This window comes from Anopheles darlingi, chromosome X (assembly GCF_943734745.1).
Source record: "Anopheles darlingi chromosome X, idAnoDarlMG_H_01, whole genome shotgun sequence".
In the NCBI taxonomy this organism is placed as follows: Eukaryota; Metazoa; Arthropoda; class Insecta; order Diptera; family Culicidae; genus Anopheles; species Anopheles darlingi.
In genome coordinates this window covers 219,903-240,850 of record NC_064873.1, presented here as the reverse complement: position 1 = coordinate 240,850, position 20,948 = coordinate 219,903, and the positions used below count along the sequence as shown (strand labels likewise).

At 54.6% G+C, this 20,948-nt stretch overlaps 4 protein-coding genes across 8 annotated transcripts in view; 3 read left to right on the top strand and 1 right to left on the bottom strand.

The window, feature by feature from the left end:
- The first annotated feature begins 10 nt into the window (after window positions 1-10).
- On the top strand, window positions 11-2,634 carry LOC125954683 (dynactin subunit 4). The gene is made up of 3 exons (XM_049685172.1): window positions 11-313; window positions 437-1,683; window positions 1,766-2,634. Exons 1-3 carry the CDS (start codon window positions 185-187, stop codon window positions 1,956-1,958), a joined length of 1,569 nt encoding a protein of 522 aa, XP_049541129.1. The 5' UTR covers window positions 11-184; the 3' UTR covers window positions 1,959-2,634.
- Window positions 2,635-2,670: 36 nt separating this feature from the next.
- LOC125954689 (elongation factor 1-gamma) lies at window positions 2,671-5,082 on the bottom strand. The gene is made up of 2 exons (XM_049685184.1): window positions 4,922-5,082; window positions 2,671-4,553 (listed from the first exon to the last, which is right to left on the bottom strand). The coding sequence occupies exons 1-2, from the start codon at window positions 4,928-4,930 to the stop codon at window positions 3,264-3,266; spliced, it is 1,299 nt and encodes a 432-aa protein (XP_049541141.1). The 5' UTR covers window positions 4,931-5,082; the 3' UTR covers window positions 2,671-3,263.
- Window positions 5,083-5,453: 371 nt separating this feature from the next.
- On the top strand, window positions 5,454-12,604 carry LOC125959713 (protein virilizer). Its single transcript, XM_049692603.1, has 4 exons — window positions 5,454-5,683; window positions 5,788-10,835; window positions 10,918-11,876; window positions 11,999-12,604. Exons 1-4 carry the CDS (start codon window positions 5,624-5,626, stop codon window positions 12,598-12,600), a joined length of 6,669 nt encoding a protein of 2,222 aa, XP_049548560.1. The 5' UTR covers window positions 5,454-5,623; the 3' UTR covers window positions 12,601-12,604.
- Window positions 12,605-13,704: 1,100 nt separating this feature from the next.
- Window positions 13,705-20,948, top strand: part of LOC125959684 (low-density lipoprotein receptor-related protein 2) — a 35,128-nt gene continuing 27,884 nt past the window's right edge. For all 5 annotated transcript variants that reach the window (XM_049692573.1, XM_049692555.1, XM_049692546.1 and 2 more), the window contains exon 1: window positions 13,705-14,064. The gene's annotated coding sequence lies outside the window, so the exon portion shown is untranslated. The remainder of the gene's footprint in view (window positions 14,065-20,948) is intronic.

Below are 20,948 nucleotides of genomic sequence, written 5' to 3'. Positions count from 1 at the left end.
TGGCGCATGCTATGTGTGGCAGCCTTAAGCAGCCACATTGAATACCTTCTGTCATACGGGCAGCTCTATTCTCAACAAATCCCGTAGAATTGTGAAGACGCTGTGGCAATTGACTACTCGGAGAGTTTTGTTACTACCTTGTGCCTCCCTAACCTAAGCAGTTACTTGGTTGTGGTCCCCAAAAATGGCATTATTTAACTTGGGCAACCGAGTCGAGTATGTCTGCGTATGCGGGTTGCTTAACCCACTATCAAATATGTATTTCTGCAAGCACTGCTCTAAGCTACGTTGTGGGAATTGTGTGTGTCATGAGGTAAGCCCTGCGTCCAGATGATGTGCCAAGTGGAATAGATGTACATACTTTTCTTTTTCTTCGGCTTGCCGGATCTCGGCCGTGTGTGGATTGGACTTGCTACTGTTGGTATCGGGCGGGCAGGTGGATACACATTTTTGTTTGAATTGCTTAGAGAACATTCCGTCGTCCGAGGCAAGGATACGCAAAAACCGCTGCAGCACCTGCTTCAACTGTCCGAGCTGCCAGAACTTGCTGTCGGTACGGTCGTCAATGATGACTGTTCCGCTCGTCAAGGATGCACCGCCGGTGGCAGACGAGACTAACGCTACCGTCGGTTCGCTTTCGTCGTCATCGTCGTCACCGGGTAGTGGCAAGCAGGTGCAGAAGAAGATGTACTACCTGGCGTGTCTTACCTGCAGGTGGAACACACGGGACATTGGTTTACCGGATCAGAGTGTCGCGACCGGACAATGGCCGGAACCGGAGCATCCGAGTGCGACACGCTTCGCCCAGCTGTTCGACCACTATCGTTCGGTGGCGTTGCACGATAAGCAGGAGCGGCAGGAGTTATGGCGCCGCAAGGCACCGAGGCCCACGAAGTACCCCAACCTAACCGACCGTACCGGGCTGACTGTTGAGATATTGCGGCGACAGATAGGGCTGCCGGAGGCTAAGGCACCCGCCAAGCTAACGATCATCCCGATCAAGCCAGCGGTGGCGAGCGAGGAGGTAGAAGAACTGCCAATTGAACTACTGACGGAGAAGCTTAACCTGAATACGGTGTCGACGGTGCAGCAGCGCCTAGCACAACCGGCCACGCAGCCGACCACTGTAGCCCAGCTCTACCCGCAGCACAAGCTGCTCTCCATCAAGCGCTCGTTGCGCTGCCAGTGTGACCATAATGTCATCAAACCGGACTACAATCCGACCTCCACCAAGTACCGCATCGCACTGTTCGCCGCCTATCATGCGCCAGACGTTCGCTTTGTACAATGCGATACGCTGCGCCACGGTGTAGCAGATACCTACGTGGTGCTGCGCATCACGAATCCGACCGTTAATGAGATGATGATTACGATTTTAGACCTACCGAGCCCGGAGGAGGAGCGGGCGCTGATTGATGAGGAGTACCAGGCGACGGTCGCTTTAGCGACGGCTAGAAGCGGCACTAGCAGCAGTTCGACAGCCGCCTCCTCAGCCGCGGCACAGGCAATGCGCAGCCTAAATGCTTCGCTTGCCAAACAGGTACCGCTAATCGAGCGCCCGCGGCTGGTCGATCGTGTCGTGAATGGGACGCTGACACTGCCAGATAGCAGCTTTTACGTTAGGTATCGCGACGAAGCCGGTCTGATCGATGAGATCGTGCCACCCACAATGTTCGCACCCAAGTAGGTCTTCTGGCCATTGTTTTGGGATTGCATGGTCGCTCACTTACTTCAATGCTGTTTTTTCTCTCTCCTTTCCGCACAGGTTCGTCACATGGCGCAAGGATAATCATGCTGCCATACGGCTCGCTGTGAAACCGAATCCGGATGTGCAGGTCGGCGAATATGTTTGGGTTGGATTCACACTACAGTACACCTATAACAACGTCTATTTGGGAAAACCGGAGCAGCTAGCTCTCAGTACGCGTGTCTACGTTAATCTCGGAAAGCTGCAGTAACTGCAGTAGCAGTAATGGCAGACTGGCTGGCATCATTCATTGCTACTTGGCTAATCGTGCACTTCATTCCCTTTTCGTCCCACCAATGAGGGATCATTGAAGGATATTTTCTATTTATTTTGATCTGAATCATGCTTGTTATAATGGCTATATATTGTATATTATTTTTGGTGCATCTTTCAATTCAACATAGTTACTAATAACAGATTATCATCAAGAAAACGCGATCAATTGTTGAGTAAACTATCCGCAATAGTAAAAGTGGCAAAACTATTAAAAGAAATAAGAATTATTTATGGTCTACTAACAGTAATAATTATAAAGCATTAAATAAAGCAAAAACCGTACTACTAGCAGCATTTCTTCAACCAGGGTATCCTTGCCAATCTACGCCACTCTTGAAACTCCAAGGATAGTAAGGGAAATAGGATTCTTTTCCTAGCTCATAAACATATGCAGCAGATCATTTCAGATCCTTTGTACGATTTAGTATTCTCTCCTGAATACAAAATTCCAATAAATATTCCGAACAGATGATCCAGCAGTGCGTTCCTGAAAAATGACGAAAATCTTCAGTTTTTTTCAGTACCCCTCATATGCTCTCTTCGATCTAATGTTCCCTATTTCTTTCTTAAGATATTACCTAATATTTTCATCCGTACAATAGATTGCTTCGTTTAATTACCAAAACAAAAAGCGTAAAACATCGGAGTTGACATTACACGAAAAATTCGTTCGTTTTATTTCTCATATAACAAATTCATCGCAGACGAAAAGCAGCTCTCTCTCTCTCTTTCACACACATACTCTCTTTTCCATGCGAGTGCGACGACCAATCAGCTGTGTTTGCTTCGCTACACTTATACAGCTCCTTGCAGGTGCTCCTCCCGGGCATTTGATCTTTAGTTAGGTTGTGCGCCGACGGGATGAACTTGTTGGAAACAACTAGCACGCACCAGGCAGCACGTTGGGTAGGTGTTCATATGCAATGGCGATCGATCAATGTAGTTGCTTTACGTTTCTCCTTTTTAAAGAAAGTGATTTACCGTGCGCAGTGCTAGCCGTTGAGTATACATGGCGGTTTTGTCAGCTTAAATAGATTAAAAGTAAGCACACGAGAGTCTGGAGAGTGGCGTGAAAGAGGGAGAAGAAGGGAGAGGTTGGCATCCCGAACCACTCGTCGCAGCAGGAGCAGAAGGCGCGTTAAGGGAGGAGGGATGGTATTAATATGTTAAAGGGATGGAAAAATGGGCGCGAGGAGGTGGACAGAACTGCAGCCGCACCACAGAAAGACGGGGGTCTGGCTTATTTGAAGATCTTGCCCTGGTTGAACTTGCGACCCTGCTTGTCGGCTCCGCTCCAGGAGAAGTACTGCTCGACCAGCTTCTTGGTGGATTCGTCGGCCGGATCCAGCTTCTTCCAGTCGTATACCTCATAATCGACCTGCCAGTCCGGCGACAGCTTGAAGGCGAGATCCTGACCGCGCCATACCCACACACCCGAGATGGTGCTGTTGTTGTCCTCACCGAACAGGCAGACGGAGGCAAAGCTCTGCTTGCGCATCTTGTCCAGCCGCTGGAACATGCCGGTGATAAGGTTGCAGCTCATGAACACCTTGGTCAGCTCCTCGGGATATTTGTATTCGCCGAACCAGATTGAGTAGTGAGCGGGATCGAATTTGGTCCAGAAGTATGGGATCGATTTCGCCTCCTCCTCGTTCGAGTAGAAGCGCTTGAAGTCATCGAAATTGAATGTACCCTTCGGGAGCGTCTCGAACGGATCGTTCTGCTTCGGCTCAGCTGCAATCAGCTCATCGGCCGCGTCCGGTTGCTCCTCTGGTGCTGGGGCCGCAGCCGCTGGAGCCTTCTTTTCCTTCTTCTCCTTCTTCTTGTCCGCCTTCTCTGGTTTATCGGCGCCCGCACCACCAGCGACACGCGCCTGGAACTCGGCGTACTTCTTCGGATCGACCACGGCCTGCTTTGCGCACAGCGCCAGCGAGGCGATCACGTTCTTCACCTGCGGCTGATTGAGGATGGTTGTGAACCAGCGGTTCACCGCGGTGTATGGTGCACGGAAAGCCGGATCCAGCACATGCTCGTACGCCGGCAGCAATGTCGCGAAGGTAACGATGTCACCGAGCGTCACTCGCTCGCCGACAAGGAACGTTTGCCGCGTCAGCCGCTCGTTCAGCACGGTGAGCGTACGGCGCAGATCCTCCTTAGCGTGCTCGACGTTGTTCTTGTTGAACGGCATGATGCCGAGCACCGGGTAGACCCAGGACTGCACCGCCGGCAGCAGCTCGCTGTCGGCGAAGTGAAGGTACGCCAGTACCTCCGTCTGCTGGACCTCGTTCGCACCGCCGCGCAGCTGTTCATTACTGAGGTACCAGGCGATCGCGTTGCTTTCGGCGAAGTAACGGCCATCCTTGGTCTCGAACGCCGGCACCTTGCCGAGCGGAAACTTTTTCAGGAAAGCCTCGCTGCGGTTCGTCTCGCCGTGCACGTAACCCGGCGCGACCTCGACCGCCTTCCCGGAGTACTGGGCAGCGATCAGCGCCTTGAACGCGCGGAAGTTCTCTGGGTATGTGTAGAGCGTCTGCGGGCGAAAAGAAAAAAAAAGATCCCCATCAAGATCACAATCGATCATCAACCTATAAAAATTGGAAGTGGTAGCGGTGCTGGCAGTGGGCCAGCTCTGGCCACACAATCTGGACCGCATTTTCGCTGTGCTACGTGTCGGGGTCGAAACAGACCGGCCCCGGCTATAACCTAGCTTTTGTAGTGACACAACCACAGACACAGCCACAGTCGCAGCATCTGCAACGGCAACCGCAATGGCCGGCTGCTGCCATCACTGCCACACGCCAGACGCCGTGGACGTGCCGCAAGTTCCGACCCTGTTTTTTGTTCTATTACGTCTTGGCCGAAGCCGTACTACGCCTTCTGCACAGTCACTCTACTTACCCCAGCCATTTTAAGCAGTTCAGCACACGGATGATACACGGAACAACAGCGCTTTGATGATTTTCGACAAGGCGTGCTGGCACACAGGTACGTGTCGACCCGGGGCGGAAATAAAAAGGAAGTCTCCGCTGACGGATGCTCGGAAGGGCCAGCAGCCGGTGTAGACCGACACCGTGTGTGTGTGCGCGGTGTGCGAGCGCTGGTGCCGATATGAGCGTGTTCGTTTCTCAAGCAACCGCGCGTTGCGCTTAGATGTTGGCTTTAAGGCAGATCCGATAAGGAAGAGACAGGCTGAAGGCTGATATGCGTAGGATATGGCTATTCTTTGCAAAAGAAAAGGATACGCGAGTCGGAACGGTGCACGATAAGGTTGATTAACGCGTAAGTGCACCGTTGGTATGCATACTTTAGCACCTGCAGTAGCAGTTGTAAACCAGAGACACAACTGCCAGTGGTGCCAGTTGGTGACGACGGAAAACTTGCATGACATATGAGCGAGAAGTTGCAGGGCCCGATTACCTTTTCGTTTTACTTTTTCGTTTTCTCGAATAACGCGCGTCAGTGAAGGAGGAGATGCGCGAGAAGAGCGCGACGCCGAATTCTGTTTTCATTATTTAGTTTGGAAACTGATTGGTAATAATAGATACCGGCCAATCAGTGTGCCTGCCTTTCTGCCAAACAGGACTACTGGGTACAGAAAGCATGGAGGTCGAACAGCCGGAACTGTTGTTCTTTGATACGTTCTCTCACGATTCTTACGAGGTAGGTTTAGGGTGAAGGAACCGTGTGCAGCAGTTACTCTGCAGCAGGCCCCGCATTCACGGTGTACAGCTTTTCTCATCTCTTCCTTTCCTCCATTGATACAGCGTAATCTGGACTTGGTGCAGTTTCCCAACCCGGTCTACATAACGGAGGTACGCATCATACCGCTGGGGGCGCGCGTCCATGCTGACTTCCCGGGTGGTGTTCGGCTCGGTGCGACGAATCCTTCCAACTTCCATATCGAGCTATTCGTAAACGATCTTGGCAAACCGGGAGCAGCCGTGTTCGAGAGTCTGGGCGAGCTCGAGTACAACCAGAACAATTGCATCCACCTGGAGTGTGACCGCCGAGCGGAGGAATTTGTGCGTCGCATCCCAACCGATGGGCTGGTGCTGAAGGGCTGGTACACCACGCTGACACTCGCCGTGTACGGCATTCTCACCACCAGCATCGCAGAACCGATCATATCGCCGCGCGAAACGACACCCCATCCGAGCGATGCGCTGCTCGTTGGTGGTCACGAAGCGGGTGGCATCGCTGAACCGATTGGGTGCGGGGTCGAGTGGAATCAGGAGGTGGTGATCCACAACCCGAACGTTGTGTTTGTGCAGAAGGAGTACCCGGATGATGATAGCGAAGATGCCCCCAAGGATCCGCGGCCGTACGCGCGTCGTGTTGCAGCGGCGGCGGCGGCGGCAGTTGCTAACGTGGCCAGCCCACCAGAACCCATCTATGAGCCACTAGAGAGCGGCAAAATACTGCCAAGCGAGTATGAGCTGGAGGAGAAGCGCGTGAAGTGCTCGGCCCAGCAACTACGTACGTCCGAGCACCAGGTGCTGTTGCAGCAGCAGCCAACACCGGTGGTGCAGCAGCAGCAACTACAGGCGCAACAGCCGGCGCCCCAGCAGCAGCAGCAACAGCAGCACCAGTACGCGTACGAACCTGTTCGCTCACCTCGCCAGCGTCGGCACAGTAGCCGCGACGAATTTTCTCGCTCGCCTAGTCTCAGCAAGGAGCTGGATTCCCCACCACCACCACCTTTACCACCGCTGTCGGCCAAACAGCCAGGCCAGTCGCAGCATATACGTGAATGGTCCCGCAGCCCCGATTATCAGCCACCACCGTTGCCACCGTTCTCGTCCCGATCGCGTCGATTGCGTAGCGTTTCGTTCGAGCGGGGGCAGCACCGTGACTCATCGTACGAGCGGAGCGTCGAGAAGGAGGACCGACGACGGCCACGTTCGCCAATCGATTCGCCCCGTCGTCCCCGCTCGCCAGATCGCAATGAATCGTCACCGGAGGAGATGGAAGAGGAAGACGAACCGCCCCTGTCGGGAGCCTCGATCATTGAGCCGGATGAGATATTGTCCGAGAGGGAGGAGCTAAGTAAAGCAGGATCGAGCTTTCACCGGACAGCCGCTCAAGCTCTGCCCGCCAGCAAGTATGGCGGACGCCAGGACAAGCGGGGTTCCGTAGGCGTGATCCGGTCACCATCTAAGCATTCACCTTCCTCAGGCTACAGCGCAACGCGCAACAGTGGACAATTGCCGCAGGTGCAATCATCGCAGCAGCAGCAGCAGCAGCAACAGCAGCAGCAGCAGCAGCAGCAGCAACAACAACCGCAGCAGTCGCAGCAACCGCTACCGCCACCTCAAGCGCACCATCACAGTCATCACCAGCACGGACACCAGCACCATTACCATTACCCGCATCAGCACGGACATCAGCATCACTCGCAGCAGCAGCAGCCACACCACCACCACCATCACCATCAGCGTCAACTGTCTCCTCATACACCAAGTGGGGGGAACGCGGGCGTGCCGATAGTTAGCTCACCGCCGCTAGCAGCTACCACCAGCAAGTGCGAGTCGTCCACCCACATCTCGCCGGTGCAGTCGCCCACGATGACGGCCATCGATGAAGATGTGCTGTCAGTAACGGAGCAGTTCGAGCCCATTCTGAGCGACGAAGAGATTCCGGAGGACTACGACTACGAGTCCTCCGACTGTGGCGGGGAGTACACATTCGAGTACGGCAAATGCTTCAATCCGTTCACTGCCACGCTCGTGCGGTATGAGCGAACACAGGATGCTAACAGTGGCTTCAGTGGGGTCGAGCAAAAGATTCTGATCACGATCGAGCACCTGCTCACGCAGGAGCGGTACAATCGGGATGCAACAGAGGGCTTCGAGCAGGAAAGTGCCGAGTGGCGGGAGCGTTTTGTCGATTACTGTGAGCAGCTGGTGTTGCATTTGAGCCAGCTGCTGCAGAAGGACGATGCGCGCGACGCGCTCCAGCAGGTGCTGGAACGCTGGATTGATGCTGGCTGGTGTGGCATTGAGCGGCTGATCAACTGCATCCGAATCGCGCTCGATTTTGATTTGGCGATGGGGCAGGCGCAACCAGCGTACAAGCTACGCCACATGAAGGCTGGCATCCGGTTGGCCGAATTCCTCGGCCCGTACGAGTGTTTCATGCGACAGCTGTTAGCTCAGGACGAATTCAATCTGTTTGATCGCTTCCTAGGCCTCTATTCGCAGAGCTATATGGCTCTCTCGATCAAGCTGATGATTATTCGTAGCTTGTACGCGTGCCTGGATAGCCAGGAAGCGCTGCACTATTTCCTTTCTCCGTCGTACAACGGCTACCAGCTGCTGCTTGACTTGCTGCAGGAGAATCCATCAACACGAATCGCTTTCGCGCTCAAATCGTTGCTTCGCAAAATCACACTGTACGAGAACGTCAAGCTGATCGGAGCCACCGTGGAGCAATTGTACGATGAAGAGCAACAGCGAGCAGTGGCGGCGACATCGTCAACCGAGTCACACCAGATGGACCCAGAGACGCTGGAGCTGTTAGAGATCTGTCTGACCGAGCTAACGAAGACAATCTCCTGGAACGAGATAGCACTGTCGCAGCCGAAGCGCTTCCTTCCGGTGACGGCCAAGTTCGAGATACACAAGGATCTCTCCTCGTCAATCAACGTAAACCGTACGATCGTGCAGTTCTTTAAGTCGTATCGGCTGCTCGAATCGTTGGTGCTGCTGCTCGATCTGAAGGCAACGCCCGGGTCGCTGTGTGAGATCATCTACGGTCTGCTGGCGGTGCTACTGCGCAGCCTGCCCAAACTGCGCTATCTGGCCGAGCGCGCACACGTCAGCAATCTGCTACTACGCTGGCTGTTCCAGCACGTACCCCCACTGCCAGTGCCGGATGGGGCAGCTGCCAGCACGGGGGGCAATTTGTGTGAGTTGCAGCCTGACCTGACGCGTCCCCAGCTGCTCGGGCTAGAGTTGGCATACAAGCTGCAAACGCTGTACCACCTGGATGAGCTGGTAGCCGGCCTTCGCCATCTCTCGAGTAGTAGCGGATTGGATGCAGTCGCAGCCGCGGCCTTACGAGAACGCGAGCGGGACAACCTGGCCGAATGTATGCAGGCGCTGTACGAACTCACGCATGGCATTGGCCGCCGCTTTGCCATTGAGGTGCTCGGCATGGACGGTAATCTGGGCCTGCTGCTCGACCTTCTCGAACGTGAAAAGCGCCTGTTAGCGAAGGAGGAGGCCAGCGTGGCGCAGAGTGGAACAGTTGGTGGTACCAACGATGGTCGTGAAGCCAGTGGCTGCGTGAAGCAGAAATCCTCGCCGATCCTTAGCTACTGCGTTGATCTGATTGACTGCACCGTACGCCACGCGGATGCAGTTACCTATCTTGCTACGCACGGTTCAGCACTGCTCGGACTGGTGAAACAGCATGACCAATTTGAGCCGTCGGTCAGCACGGTACTGCAGGAGCTGGCCGTATATCTAAAGCCACTAGAGCTACATGATCTGTTCGCGTACGTCGACATTGGGCCGCTAGTTGAGCTGATGAAGCGCAGTATTGAATACGTGACGGCGTTTCCGGGCGATCTCATTACGGCGCTGCGTCTGGTGCGCTACCTCGCTATCGCGCAGTACGATGGCTATGAGCAGCCGAACGGTGGCCACACCGAGTTTAAGTACAAGTACACACTGCTTCAGTTCTACTCGGCCGATGGCAAGGCACTACTTCTGTCGGTGATCGAGAAGCTGAATCACTACTTCGACCAGCCGGCCATCCACGCATCGAGTTTGGCAAGTGGCCAGGGCGTGTTACTGACGCAGGTACTAGGCCCGGCCGTTCACATCCTGCGCAAGCTCGTAACCTATCTGATTGACTGTCGCAACACGGAGTTCCGCGATCTGGCACTGGTCGAGCCGCTGCTCCGGACGTACGCTCTGATGCAGAGTGTCCCCCCGACCGCTACAAGTAGCCCGGACGCACGCCAGGTGCAGCACGAGATCGTGCGCATCCTGCTTGCCTACACGCAACCGATCCCGACAGAGGGCCTCGACACGAAGAACATCCAGCGTAGTCTGTGGACGCAGATGGTGGGCGAATTAGTGCGGTTCACGCTGCACGGGCCCAATTACTTCCTGCCGGGGCTGTTGGTGTTGTGCGAGCTGCTACCGTTGCCGCTGCCAATACACTGCCGCCAACGACTGAGTGTGATGGAGGTGAACCGTCTGATCAAGGACCGGCAGCTTTGGTCGGCGCATCTGCATCCCCAGAGTCCGGCCATCGGCGAGCTGATCCAGACTCTCTGCACCTCCAGCTATGCGCCACTGCTGGTCGTGCTAAGCCGGGTCTGTCTGCAACTGTCGGATTTAGCGCCTAACATGACGCTGCTGATCTCGAAATCGCTGGCAGATTTGATCGTACAGGAGCCTCTATTACCGGGTGGGCTGGCCAGCACTAGCCACGCCCGGCTGCTCAGCTTTCTCGCCGGGCTCGTGTGTAATGCGTCAGTCAAGGTGTCGCTGCTCTCGATTCTGCCCGGTCGCATCATGGACATGCTGGTGAATGTACTGCTGAAGCCGGGCCAAACGCCTGCACACCAGCAAACGCAAGAGCACATCTACGTCGTGTTTCAGAGCCTATTCGATGCGGAGATAGCGCTTATGTTCGGTGCCGATATCGATCCAGCGCTACAGCTCGCCTGTGCTCTGCCACCAAAAGACATCATCGACACGTTCGCTGCGGTCTGCTGTGAGTGCGTATCGTTCGAAGAGATCGGCCCCAGTGTGCTCATTGCGGCCCTCCGCACGATGCTACTGCTGATGGAAAATGAGTAAGTTGCACATGCACATTTAAAAACAAATAACAGCAAAAAACATTTTCATTAATTTTTCCTATCACTACTTCCCTAACAGCACAACCTTCGTGGCGCTGGTGGTGAATCTGCTACGCCGAAGCGACGGATGGCGAACCGTGATCGGCAAGTTCCTACAAAAGGCGAAGGACAACGCAGAACCGTGGCGCGTTCTGTTTGGTTTGCTTAGCGAACTCTGGCGTGGACTGATTGAGATAGATGAGCGTAGCCTGGAGGCTTTGAATTTGCCCAAACGGACGCTCGTACTACCGGCTTTGCAGCTTGCGCAGCTCCTGCCCACAGCCGGCAGTGGCGAGTCCAACGATTTACGAGCCGCCTTAATCCTGCTCGACGATATGCTGCAGGTATTCAACCCGCCCAAGCCCAAGGATAGGGAAGGTGCGGAAGAGGAAGAGGACGAAGAGGAGGAGCAGCAGCAGGAACAGCAGTCAGCTGACTTGATGGACGTGTCGACAGATTCACCAGCGGTCAGCGCCGTTCTGGTTCCGTCCGGTCACAGTGTGCTGGAGAACATTGAGTTTTTGCGCAGGCAGTTGACTGTGGCGATCGAGGCTGGCGACGAATCGTCCACAGCGCCAATCGATTGGGCTGCCATCGCGGTGGATCCATTGCCACAGGCGGAAGGTATCGTCACGCAGTACGGTTCCCGCAGCGTTTACGTTCTCGTCGAAGAATGTGGTGCCTCTTCCTCCTCCTCCTCCTCCTCCTCTTCCTCCTCCTCCGAGCAGCAGCAACAACAGCAGCTGAAGACGAGCGAATGGCTGGGCTTCATGCCGTGCGAGGACGATCTAGAGCGGGAGCAGATACCGTGTGATCTGCAGGATCTGGCCAAAACCTGCCTCACCGGCGACACCAACTTGACAGCCGATTGCAAGCGCTTGCTGCATTTATCAGCCTCGCCGCATTCAAATCGCGATCGCCTAACGACGGCACCCTGCTTCCGAACACGCCGCGTCGAGGTTGAACCAAGTACCGGTCGGCCGGAGAAGAAGATCTTTGGTAAGTGTATCAGACGGCCATCGTATTTTTTTTTCATTTTATTTTTGTATTCGTCCATATCCACTTACATTGTCGTCTCTTTCTTTCTTTTATTTTGTCACGCTTTCTGTGCTCGCCATCAGCTACACCGTTGCGTGGTCGTGGCTTCAGCAGGGCCCCTACCATTCGCGGCGATCTGTTCCGATCGAGACCACCGAACACATCGCGACCACCATCGCTGCACGTGGACGACTTCCTGGCACTCGAAACATGCGGTGCGCAACCGACCGGCCCGACAGGGTACAACAAGCTGTCGCGCGACATCATCACGATCCGCGGATCGAACCGCAGCCGTGGTCGCAACTATCCCGAGCGGACTGGGAGTCGCGTCTCGTCCGGTAGTGGCGGTAACGTCTCCGGCAGCGGTGGTAGCGGTACTGCTAGCGGCGGCGGTTCCGGTAGCCACTGGCAAAGTGGTAGTTCCGGTGGCAGCGGCGGTGGCAGCGGTAGCGGTGGTGGCACCGGTTCCAGCTGGTCGTCCTCTAGCATGCCATCGATGCACGATGGGGGCGGATCGGGTGGGAAGCACTTTGGCCACGGTGGTAGCGGTGGTAATGTGGGTGGTGGCAGTGGGGTTAGCAGCGGAGGCCATTATCGGGATAGCAACCACTTCAGCACGCAGCGACCACGCCCCGTTCGGGGTTTCAATCGGTACAGCAGCCGACTCTACAGCGGCCGTACCTAGTAGGAGCCCGTAGCTTTAGATTTACATTCTACTGTTCCACATGCAATACCTCTCTTAGCGTATCCTTCTCTTCGTGCTCCATCCGGGAAGGGCTTCAATTGAACAACATAACCTTAACACGCCGCTAAACACGATCGACCGAATAAAGTGTGCGTAATAGTACAGCTCAGGTACTCTAGTGTTCCTTTTGCAACAGTGACGATATCACAGACACTCGGTGCCTTAGCTTCTGCAGAAAGAACGCTCCAGCTAGATTCGCTAGATTAGCCGTCGCCGTCCATCGTCCTGCAGTGCGTTACAGTTGCAATCCTTTGGTAATTGGAATGTCCATCGACCGATAATATGTGAACTAAGTGCAGTGACCAAGGTCGTGCACAATGGGCACCATCGTCGAGAATGCACAAAGAGAAAGAGAAAGTGTGTGTGTGTGTGTGTGCGTGTGTGAGAAAGAGAGAGAGAGAGAGGCGAGCGATCATAATCGTCACCTACTTTGACCCTTTTGACGGGCACCACACCGTGCTATCGTACGAAGCAGGCCACACCTTTGACCGCTGGCCCTATATCGAACGAGCGGGTGTACGTGCTTGTGTTTGTCGATGGGACACTCACATCGACACCCGACAGAACCCCACAGAATACACAGAACGATTCGCGCCGCACTACCTGCGGTGATCGCGGGGCTAGTGGATGCTGCTACCGCATCCCCAACACAGAAACCACTTTTTCATTGGTGGTTTTTGTCCACCTTCGTCGTCGTCATCGTCATTGTACGTATGCTCGTTTCCTCCTCTATTATATGTATGTCTTTTTTTCACAAATTATTGGGTCGCGCAACGTACCCAGCACACAACGACAGCACCGCTATGTTGACCGCTTCCTACCCGCCAGTTCATAGTCTTTCCCGCTCGACCTCCTAACACAACCCCCACCCCCGCTCCTCCAGAAACCTGATGTGCTCGTTCTTTGTCATTCTCTCTAACTCTATCTCTCGCATAGCTTATTCTTCTATATTCTCTCTCTCTCTCTCTCTCTCTCTCTCTCTTTCTTTCTCTCTCTCGCTTATCTCCCCCCTTTACACCTTTGAATCACTGTTGGACATGGCATCTGCCTGGCTCTCTACGCGCTTCTGCAAGCCAATTAGGTGGAGGTGCGTAGGTCTCCGCCGTCGTTGCGCTCCGTCCGCCGATGTGTGTGTGTGCGTGCCAGTTTGTGTACGTGCACCGGAACCGGTGGATCGCGGACCTCTCCTCCATGCTCCGCTCGCCTCGCGAAGGAGAGGAGGCTGTGGCGGGCCGTAGGACAGTTGCGTCCGAGACGCTTGCGCAAACGGACCGACGAGCGGTCCCCATGACGTTTCTGCGTTGCGTTCTTTTGCGAGTGACTTCCAAGTAGCGCATTCCCGGCTTGCGTACGAGCAACGAGATCGGTACACCCGTGCGACCGGTGTGACGAACAGCTGCACGGGTAAGTGTATCTCTGTGCGCGCGTGTGTGTGTGTGTGTTGAGTCCCTTTGACGATCGCTAGCCAGCAGGGGGTTGTCTGGCTCTGGACTTCAGAACCCCAAGCTCCCGACTCCTTAATTCGGTCATCCTGGTTCCCACTATCTTTTACCACGTCACCACTCCTGGATCTGGACTCATCTTCTGCGAGCGTGGGGCTGTGAAGAAGTTCACAGGGGAATCAGCATCATAGCGAACAACTCGTTCAACTCGAGATGCCAAGATGGGCTGCTAGACCCGCTTGGCCCGTCTCTTGACCGGTTCGTCTTTTCCTTCTCTTTCTCCATTCTCACCCTTGTACATCAGGGCAGGGAGAAAGTTGATTCACGGTCACGACCATGGTGCTCCCCCCAAAAAGAGTGAACTAGGAGCCGAGGACGACGAAGACAACGACGACGAGAGCTCTCGACGTCGACGTCTGCCGCCTAGACTTACCTGGGCTATCCCCAATGCGCTCTGCGCTCCAGATTGATCCGATCCTGCTCCTCCAGAGTGTGCTTCGGGTGGGCTGATGAAATAGAGAGAGAGAGAGAGAGGGAGAGAGAGACAGAGAGAGAAAAGAAGAGAGACAAAGCGAGAGAGAAAGAGAGATAGCGAGAAAAGGAGAAGGGGGTTAACGTCTCGCAGTCACGATGTCAATTGATTGAATACTGAGATCTTTGCTGTTGGCGAACGAAATGATATAGCGCCCAGAGCGCTGTAAAGAGAAAGAGAGAGAGAGAGAGAGAGAGAGAGAGAGAGAGAGAGAAAGAGAAAAAGAGAAAGAAAGAGAGAGGGAACGAGAAGGAGAGCAGGAGAGAAAGAAAAGAGACTCTTCAATTAACGGTATCCTGCTGCTGCTGCTGCTGTTGTTGTTGTTGTCGTTGTTGTTGATTGTGCTAAGTCTTGGTTCTTGGCTCGAGAAAGTCGTACCTCCCTTTCTCCCGCCCTTTTCCGGGACCGGGACACGCACACACACAGCGATACGTGCGCTCTGCTCACGCATGTGGTTAGTGATGATGTGTGTGCATTCGCTGGAGGGAAAGCGTAGCATCCCCAACCTCCCACCACCCACCGTCTTATGATCCGCATTGAAATCTACAATGTCGCGGTGGAGGAGAAAGCGAGAACGCAATGGCGCGGTGACGAGTCTGCCGGGGGGACAAGTCGAAGGGTTTGCTGCCTCTTACTATGCTAAGGGTTAGGAGATGATCGTGAGATGGTTAGGAGATGATCGAAGGGGCAGTGGGGGCGGGGGGAGGGGAGAGGGTTGGAGGTTGTCCCACCGTCACCCACCATTCTGCTCTTTCTTCGCCCCTTTCGCGGTAGCCAGGACACACACACACACACAAACACACGCGCCCGCATGAATGTCAGGTAGAAGCAACGCGCGAAGCAAGTCGGCCAAAGATCATTGACCAGGTCGCCAGGTCGGTGCCTGGCCTAGGCTATCTGGTGGGAGGGGAGTGGGGGGGGGGGGGGCTAGTATTGCCTGGTAGTTCGGAGAAACCGAGGTGGTGGGCTGAATTGCCATTTCCCGACTTCTTCTCGCATCCACTCCAGAGAGAGAGAAAGAGAAAAAGGGAGAAAAAAGAAGAGAGAGAGCGAGAAAGAGCGTCCTCCTGGGAAACTACTGCCAGGACTTCGGATTCGCTTTCTCGCTCTTGCGCAGACACACACACACACACACACGAATGCACGTAGTGAAGGACGGACTGGAGCCACGGCCATTACAGCATCCGGTTTCGCACGGATCCTGCTCCTGCACCGCCGGAACCACCATATTGTGGACCGCTTCCCCGGGGAGGGGGGGCTGTGCAAATGTGCAAAAACGCAATCCCGCGGAATCTGGACAATCGTCCAGCTGGAACCGGTTCTGGCCGGCCGCGTGCATCGGTGTATGTGTGTGTGTGTGTGGATGCAACAGCAGCAGCAGCATACATCATCCATTGACAGTGCTTCTGGTGCTTGCTGCAGCGTCGCTCTCAAGGTCGACCTGTCCGTGTCCTACGATCCTCTTCCTCGATCCTCGATTTCATTGCCCGGAACGAGCAACCAGCGCTCATCAGCGCTAGTGTGTATGACTGTGTGTGTGTGTGTGCTGATTGCTCGCTCAAGGACGAGACGGTCGCGCTTTGCGAATGACATTCGTCTGGCTGCCCCATTCGAGGGGTCACTCTTGGAAGGAAAGAACGAAGGGATCGGCCGGATCCTAGCAGATCGAGCCGCGAGCGTCGCTACAGGTTGCAGCCACAGGGCCCTTCGCGCACTGCCAACAAACCTGCAAGCAGATGCAGATGTTCATCTCCACTCCGCTACGAAGTCCAGTCAAGGTCATCGGGCATATCGCGTTTGATATTGTTGTTGTTGATGCAGCTGCAGCTGCAGCTGAGTTGTAAATATGCGGGTTCCTGATGACTGATGATGATGGTGATGATGCTGTCGTCGTCGTCGTTGTTGTTGTTGTTGTTGTTGGATATAGCGAGAGATGATACGGATAGGGCAAAAGCCGCGGTTGTGCAACACCGACGTGTCTCTCTCTCTCTCTCTCTCTCTCTCTCTCTCTCTCTCTCTCTCTCTCTCTCTCTCTCTCTCTCTCTCTCTCTCTCTCTCTCTCTCTCTCTTTCTCGTCTCATATATACTGGAATATCCCCACTCCCCCCCCCCCCCTACCCGCTCCCCCCCCTACCCGCTCCCCCCCCCCCTACCCGCTCCCCGCTCCCCGCTTGCTCATTGCATCTCGCACACTCATCACCTTCCTTTTGTTCCCTCACCTCCAGCGCCAGCCAGCGCGAGCAGCCATTGTGTTGCCATGTGCTAGCAGCAACCACAGCGTGCCACGTTCTCAGCTCCCAGCGCAGTTCAGACCGTGCGTGCGTGCCTCGATCCCCCACCCCCCCCCCCCCCCTCTCCCGGCTCGTTCTCGCCATTTCGCAACGTGTGTGTGTGTGTGCGAAAGATTGCGCCACGGGACGTAATGGTGGCTCCTGCCCAGAGAGGGGGGGGGGGGGAAGCTACGAGGGTAGGAAGGGTTGTTGAGCAGCGGCCGTACAATCGCACCCAGCATGCGACCCGGCCAACCTGGTGTCTGGTGGTGCATTCCCACCATATTCATATCTGATCTCGAACTCGGCACGGGATGGATCGGACCCACCGGGGAGGGGGTGGTGGTTGAGTTGAGTTGGAGATGGATAGTTGTGCCGCGTAATGTACGCGTCCGGGTTTACCACACACACACACACACACACACGCCGTGAATCCCACGGGATCGATTCCTCCTGCTGATGGATGCTGGAACCACCCCTTCGGGGGGGGGGGGGAACCGATTGGTAAACCGATTGGGGACTACCCGGAAATCCCCCCCCCCCTCAAGGCCATCTGCGTGTGTGTGTGTGTGTGCGCTGTACTGCTGTGCTGTGTGAAAGTGCGAGCTAGCCGCGTCAGCAGGTAGCCCGGTAACCGGTAGATAGTTGAGCTGCTGGCTGCTACTGTTGTTGTTGTTGTTGTTGCGACGGTGCAACGGTATTGGGCCGTTTTTCCGCGGCTGCGGAAGCCGGTGCCCGGAAGAGCCGGCTTTACGTACACCGGCCACAGGCGACGACGACGACGACGAGGGGCTGGGCGATGTTTGTTTGTTTGCAGCGACTACTGCGAAGCGGTTATAACCGTTGTTTTCTTTTTTTTTGTGTGTGCGCGCTTTTTGTCCCGTTTCCCGATCTCACGGCGTTGCGCTCTCTTCGCGTGGACGTAGCCGTTGTTGTTGTTGTTGCTGTTGTTGTGGTTGATGACACCGCAAATGGTTTACCTCGCCAATGACCTACTTCCTACTACCTATGACTATGACACACGCGTGGCGTGACCGTGGGACTGCTCCTCAAGCTGCCTCTCTCTCTCTCTCTCTCTTTCTTTGTCGGCTTGTCACCGTGAACCAGGCCAGACCCAGACCAAAATGTCGCGCTAATCGATAGGTTGATAGCTGCTCACTCCCGCTCCCTAATGCGTCTAGACGCGTTAGGGGAAATAGGAGCGGCAGCTAGCTTCTCGTCTCGTCGGCATCCTGTAACATTTGCGCCCACCTGTTTGCTCATCAACACAGCCACGTGGAGTGCATTATGCAAGAGCGCTCCGAGACCGACCGCAAACCGGAGTAGCAACCGCCACCCCCCCCCCCCCTTCCCTCCCCTTACAACCCCAAAAAAATGCGCATGGTCTTCTCGCATGGTATTTCACCAATCTTGCAGCCGGCTTGCGGTGAATTGTGAAATTCATGTGCTTGTGCGCCTATACTTGCCACTAGCAGTAGGATCACGCACCAGTGCCGGGTGCGCGGGAGAAAACCGCAGAATCTCTGCGACCAGGCTACTGCTCTTGGATAGTGTGGATCCCCAAAAATCCGACATAGCAATAAGTTACTACCAATAGAGCAAACCGGACCCAGCAAGCACCCCTGAGTATCGATGCTCGGCTATCTCTGTGGTATTTCGACCTGTTTTTTTTTTTGCTGTTGCTGTTGCTGGTGTGTAGAACGCCGCAGTGGCCGCAGTCGAAAGGAAATCCTCATGATACCCCTTAATGGCTACTGTCTGCCTAGATTCGAGCGACTTCAACTCAGTTCCTCCGGTGAAACCCGGAAGGTGACCGGAAAATCCGGAAAACAGCACAATACAAAAAAAAATCAGGTTGACCAAACGAGCGAGCCTATTGTGTGTGTGTGTGTGTGTGTGTGTGTGTGTGTGTGTGTGTGTGTGTGTGAATGTCTAGCAGCGACCAACAGCTCATAATGGGGTATTGATTTGGCATTTGCAGCGAAGGAAGGGAAGAGAAGAGAGAGAGAGAGAACGAACGTACGGACGAGCACGAGCAATGTTTTGACAGCCTGCCGGGGTTGAGATGAGATCGCAGCAGCAGCAGCAGCAGCAGCCGCCAGCCGCAGCAACAGAGTGTGGAGAGCAACGGTGTGACGGCGCTGGAGGGTACCTGAAGGGCAGGTAGAACAATCGGTAGGGACAGTAATTGTGGAGGCGCGGACTGAATGTGGAGTTCGCGGGGAGCCCAGGGAGCGCCAGGTAGCCAGAGCGAGCGGGAACTCGGCGTCGAGTGATCATTCCATAAAAGAGAGAGAGAGAGAGAGAGAGGGAGAGAGAGAGAAAGAGAGAGGGAAACGATCGCTGGCGGCTGCCCTTTGCGTTGTCTCAGCTCCACCCCCTTTCCATCGGCGCATCTCCCTTCCCCCCACTCACCCCCTTCCAGCGCTCGTGTTTGCTTCGATCTTCGAGCTGGAGAGCGCTGCAGGCGACCTGCTGCAACACGATGGAACACGAGGAAGATGATGATGATGATGATGATGATGATGATGATGAGCATGATCATGAGCACGGAAGGGGCGAACACGCTTTCTGGATTCCCCATGTATAATATTGTTCGTCGTCGTTGTCCCCCCCTCCCTCCCCTTTCCCATTAGTGTGCGTTTGAGTGTCCCGCAACCCTCGTTCTGTCGGAGCAGCTTATGGGAAGGTACTATGAACTGCTCAAACGAGAGAGAGACAGAGAGAGGAAAGAGAGGAGAGAGAGACGGAAAGATGTGGATACACACAGCAAGGAAAAGCCCAACGCGTGCGTGCGTTGTGAAGTAGAAAGTTTTGCCTGCCGCCATTGCTATTGCCATGGGCTTTCACCCACTACCACCACCACTACTCCGGGAGGTACCACTATCCCTTCTTCCGCCCTTTTACCACCCCGCACCACGGGGGTTTGCTCGCTGTGCTCGCCATACTATATTCGCAAAACCGGGATCACTCACCACCATCGCGATCGCGCCGCGCGTCCATGCTCTTGCTGAGTGCTCGCGCTCGCCGACTCCACACTCAGAGAGCATGTGAACCGGATCGCTAGACCTACAAGTGTGTATGAAAGAGAGAGAGCGAGCGAGAGAAAGAGAGATAGAACGAGGGAAGGAGGGAGAAGCAATTGGGATCTCGGTGGGAGGCGCGTGCGGGCATGATCGTGAGTATCGTTCGCTTTGCTTCCTTCATTTTTTGCTTTAAGCTTCCAGAACTTTGTGTTTATTCAATTCAATTACTTAAATTCCCTCCCTCCCCCGGCCCCCCCACCGGACCCCGGCCCCCGGCTCCACTTATATCTTGGCTATCAGCACAACGGGGCAGTATAGTTCCACTACCAAATACACCCCAAAGAAGTGGTGCCATTTGTGAGAATTGTGTGTCTCGTGTTTTGTTGTTGTTGTTGTTGTTGTGGAAGCAGCACCGTTACACTTTATTGTCATATGGGAGCACAAGTCTGGCAGGAATGTGAATAATGTGCATCAAAACGACTACCTAATACCCGTGGCATTAATCCCTTCTCCGGGGCATGTTTTTTTTTTGACTTTAAATGTTTGCTTTTCACAACCTTCGGTAGCGCATCTGCTCGTTGAACCTCGTTTTTGGTTTGTAGGGAACTTTGTTGCACTTTGAAACGCGTTTTAGGACGTGTTAGTATCACTTTTCGTTAGCTTTCGATACGATTGATCCGGATAGCCTCGAACAACAAGCATTATATTTTGACGAAATTCAAAATCGGAATACGGATTTCCTGTGATCGACGATAACGAGTTGGTGCTGTTGGTGGGTGTGGGTGGGCTCCCTTGTCACCTGTTTTGTGCTGGTACCGAGCAGCGTATTGCGTATTCGCGAAAAACCGAACCCTTCATCATCATCATCATCATCAGAATGTGAGAGGAATTTCTTCAACGAAACAGGGAAAGCAGTGATTTGTGTTTGGATTTGGAGTCCGCAACGAATGCTGTGTGCTCCTGAAATGATGAATTTTTGCGCCATGAATCTCTGTTCACGGCTCAAGTGTCGCGAGCG

Excerpts from the sequence above, each read along its gene's own strand:
- LOC125954683 (XM_049685172.1), top strand. The coding sequence starts at position 185 with ATGGCATTATTTAACTTGGGCAACCGAGTCGAGTATGTCTGCGTATGC. Across the intron at positions 314-436 it reads GGAATTGTGTGTGTCATGAG|GTGGATACACATTTTTGTTT; the intron begins GTAAGCCCTGCG and ends TCGGGCGGGCAG. Across the intron at positions 1,684-1,765 it reads CCCACAATGTTCGCACCCAA|GTTCGTCACATGGCGCAAGG; the intron begins GTAGGTCTTCTG and ends CTTTCCGCACAG.
- LOC125959713 (XM_049692603.1), top strand. The coding sequence starts at position 5,624 with ATGGAGGTCGAACAGCCGGAACTGTTGTTCTTTGATACGTTCTCTCAC. Across the intron at positions 10,836-10,917 it reads CTACTGCTGATGGAAAATGA|CACAACCTTCGTGGCGCTGG; the intron begins GTAAGTTGCACA and ends CTTCCCTAACAG. Across the intron at positions 11,877-11,998 it reads GCCGGAGAAGAAGATCTTTG|CTACACCGTTGCGTGGTCGT; the intron begins GTAAGTGTATCA and ends GCTCGCCATCAG.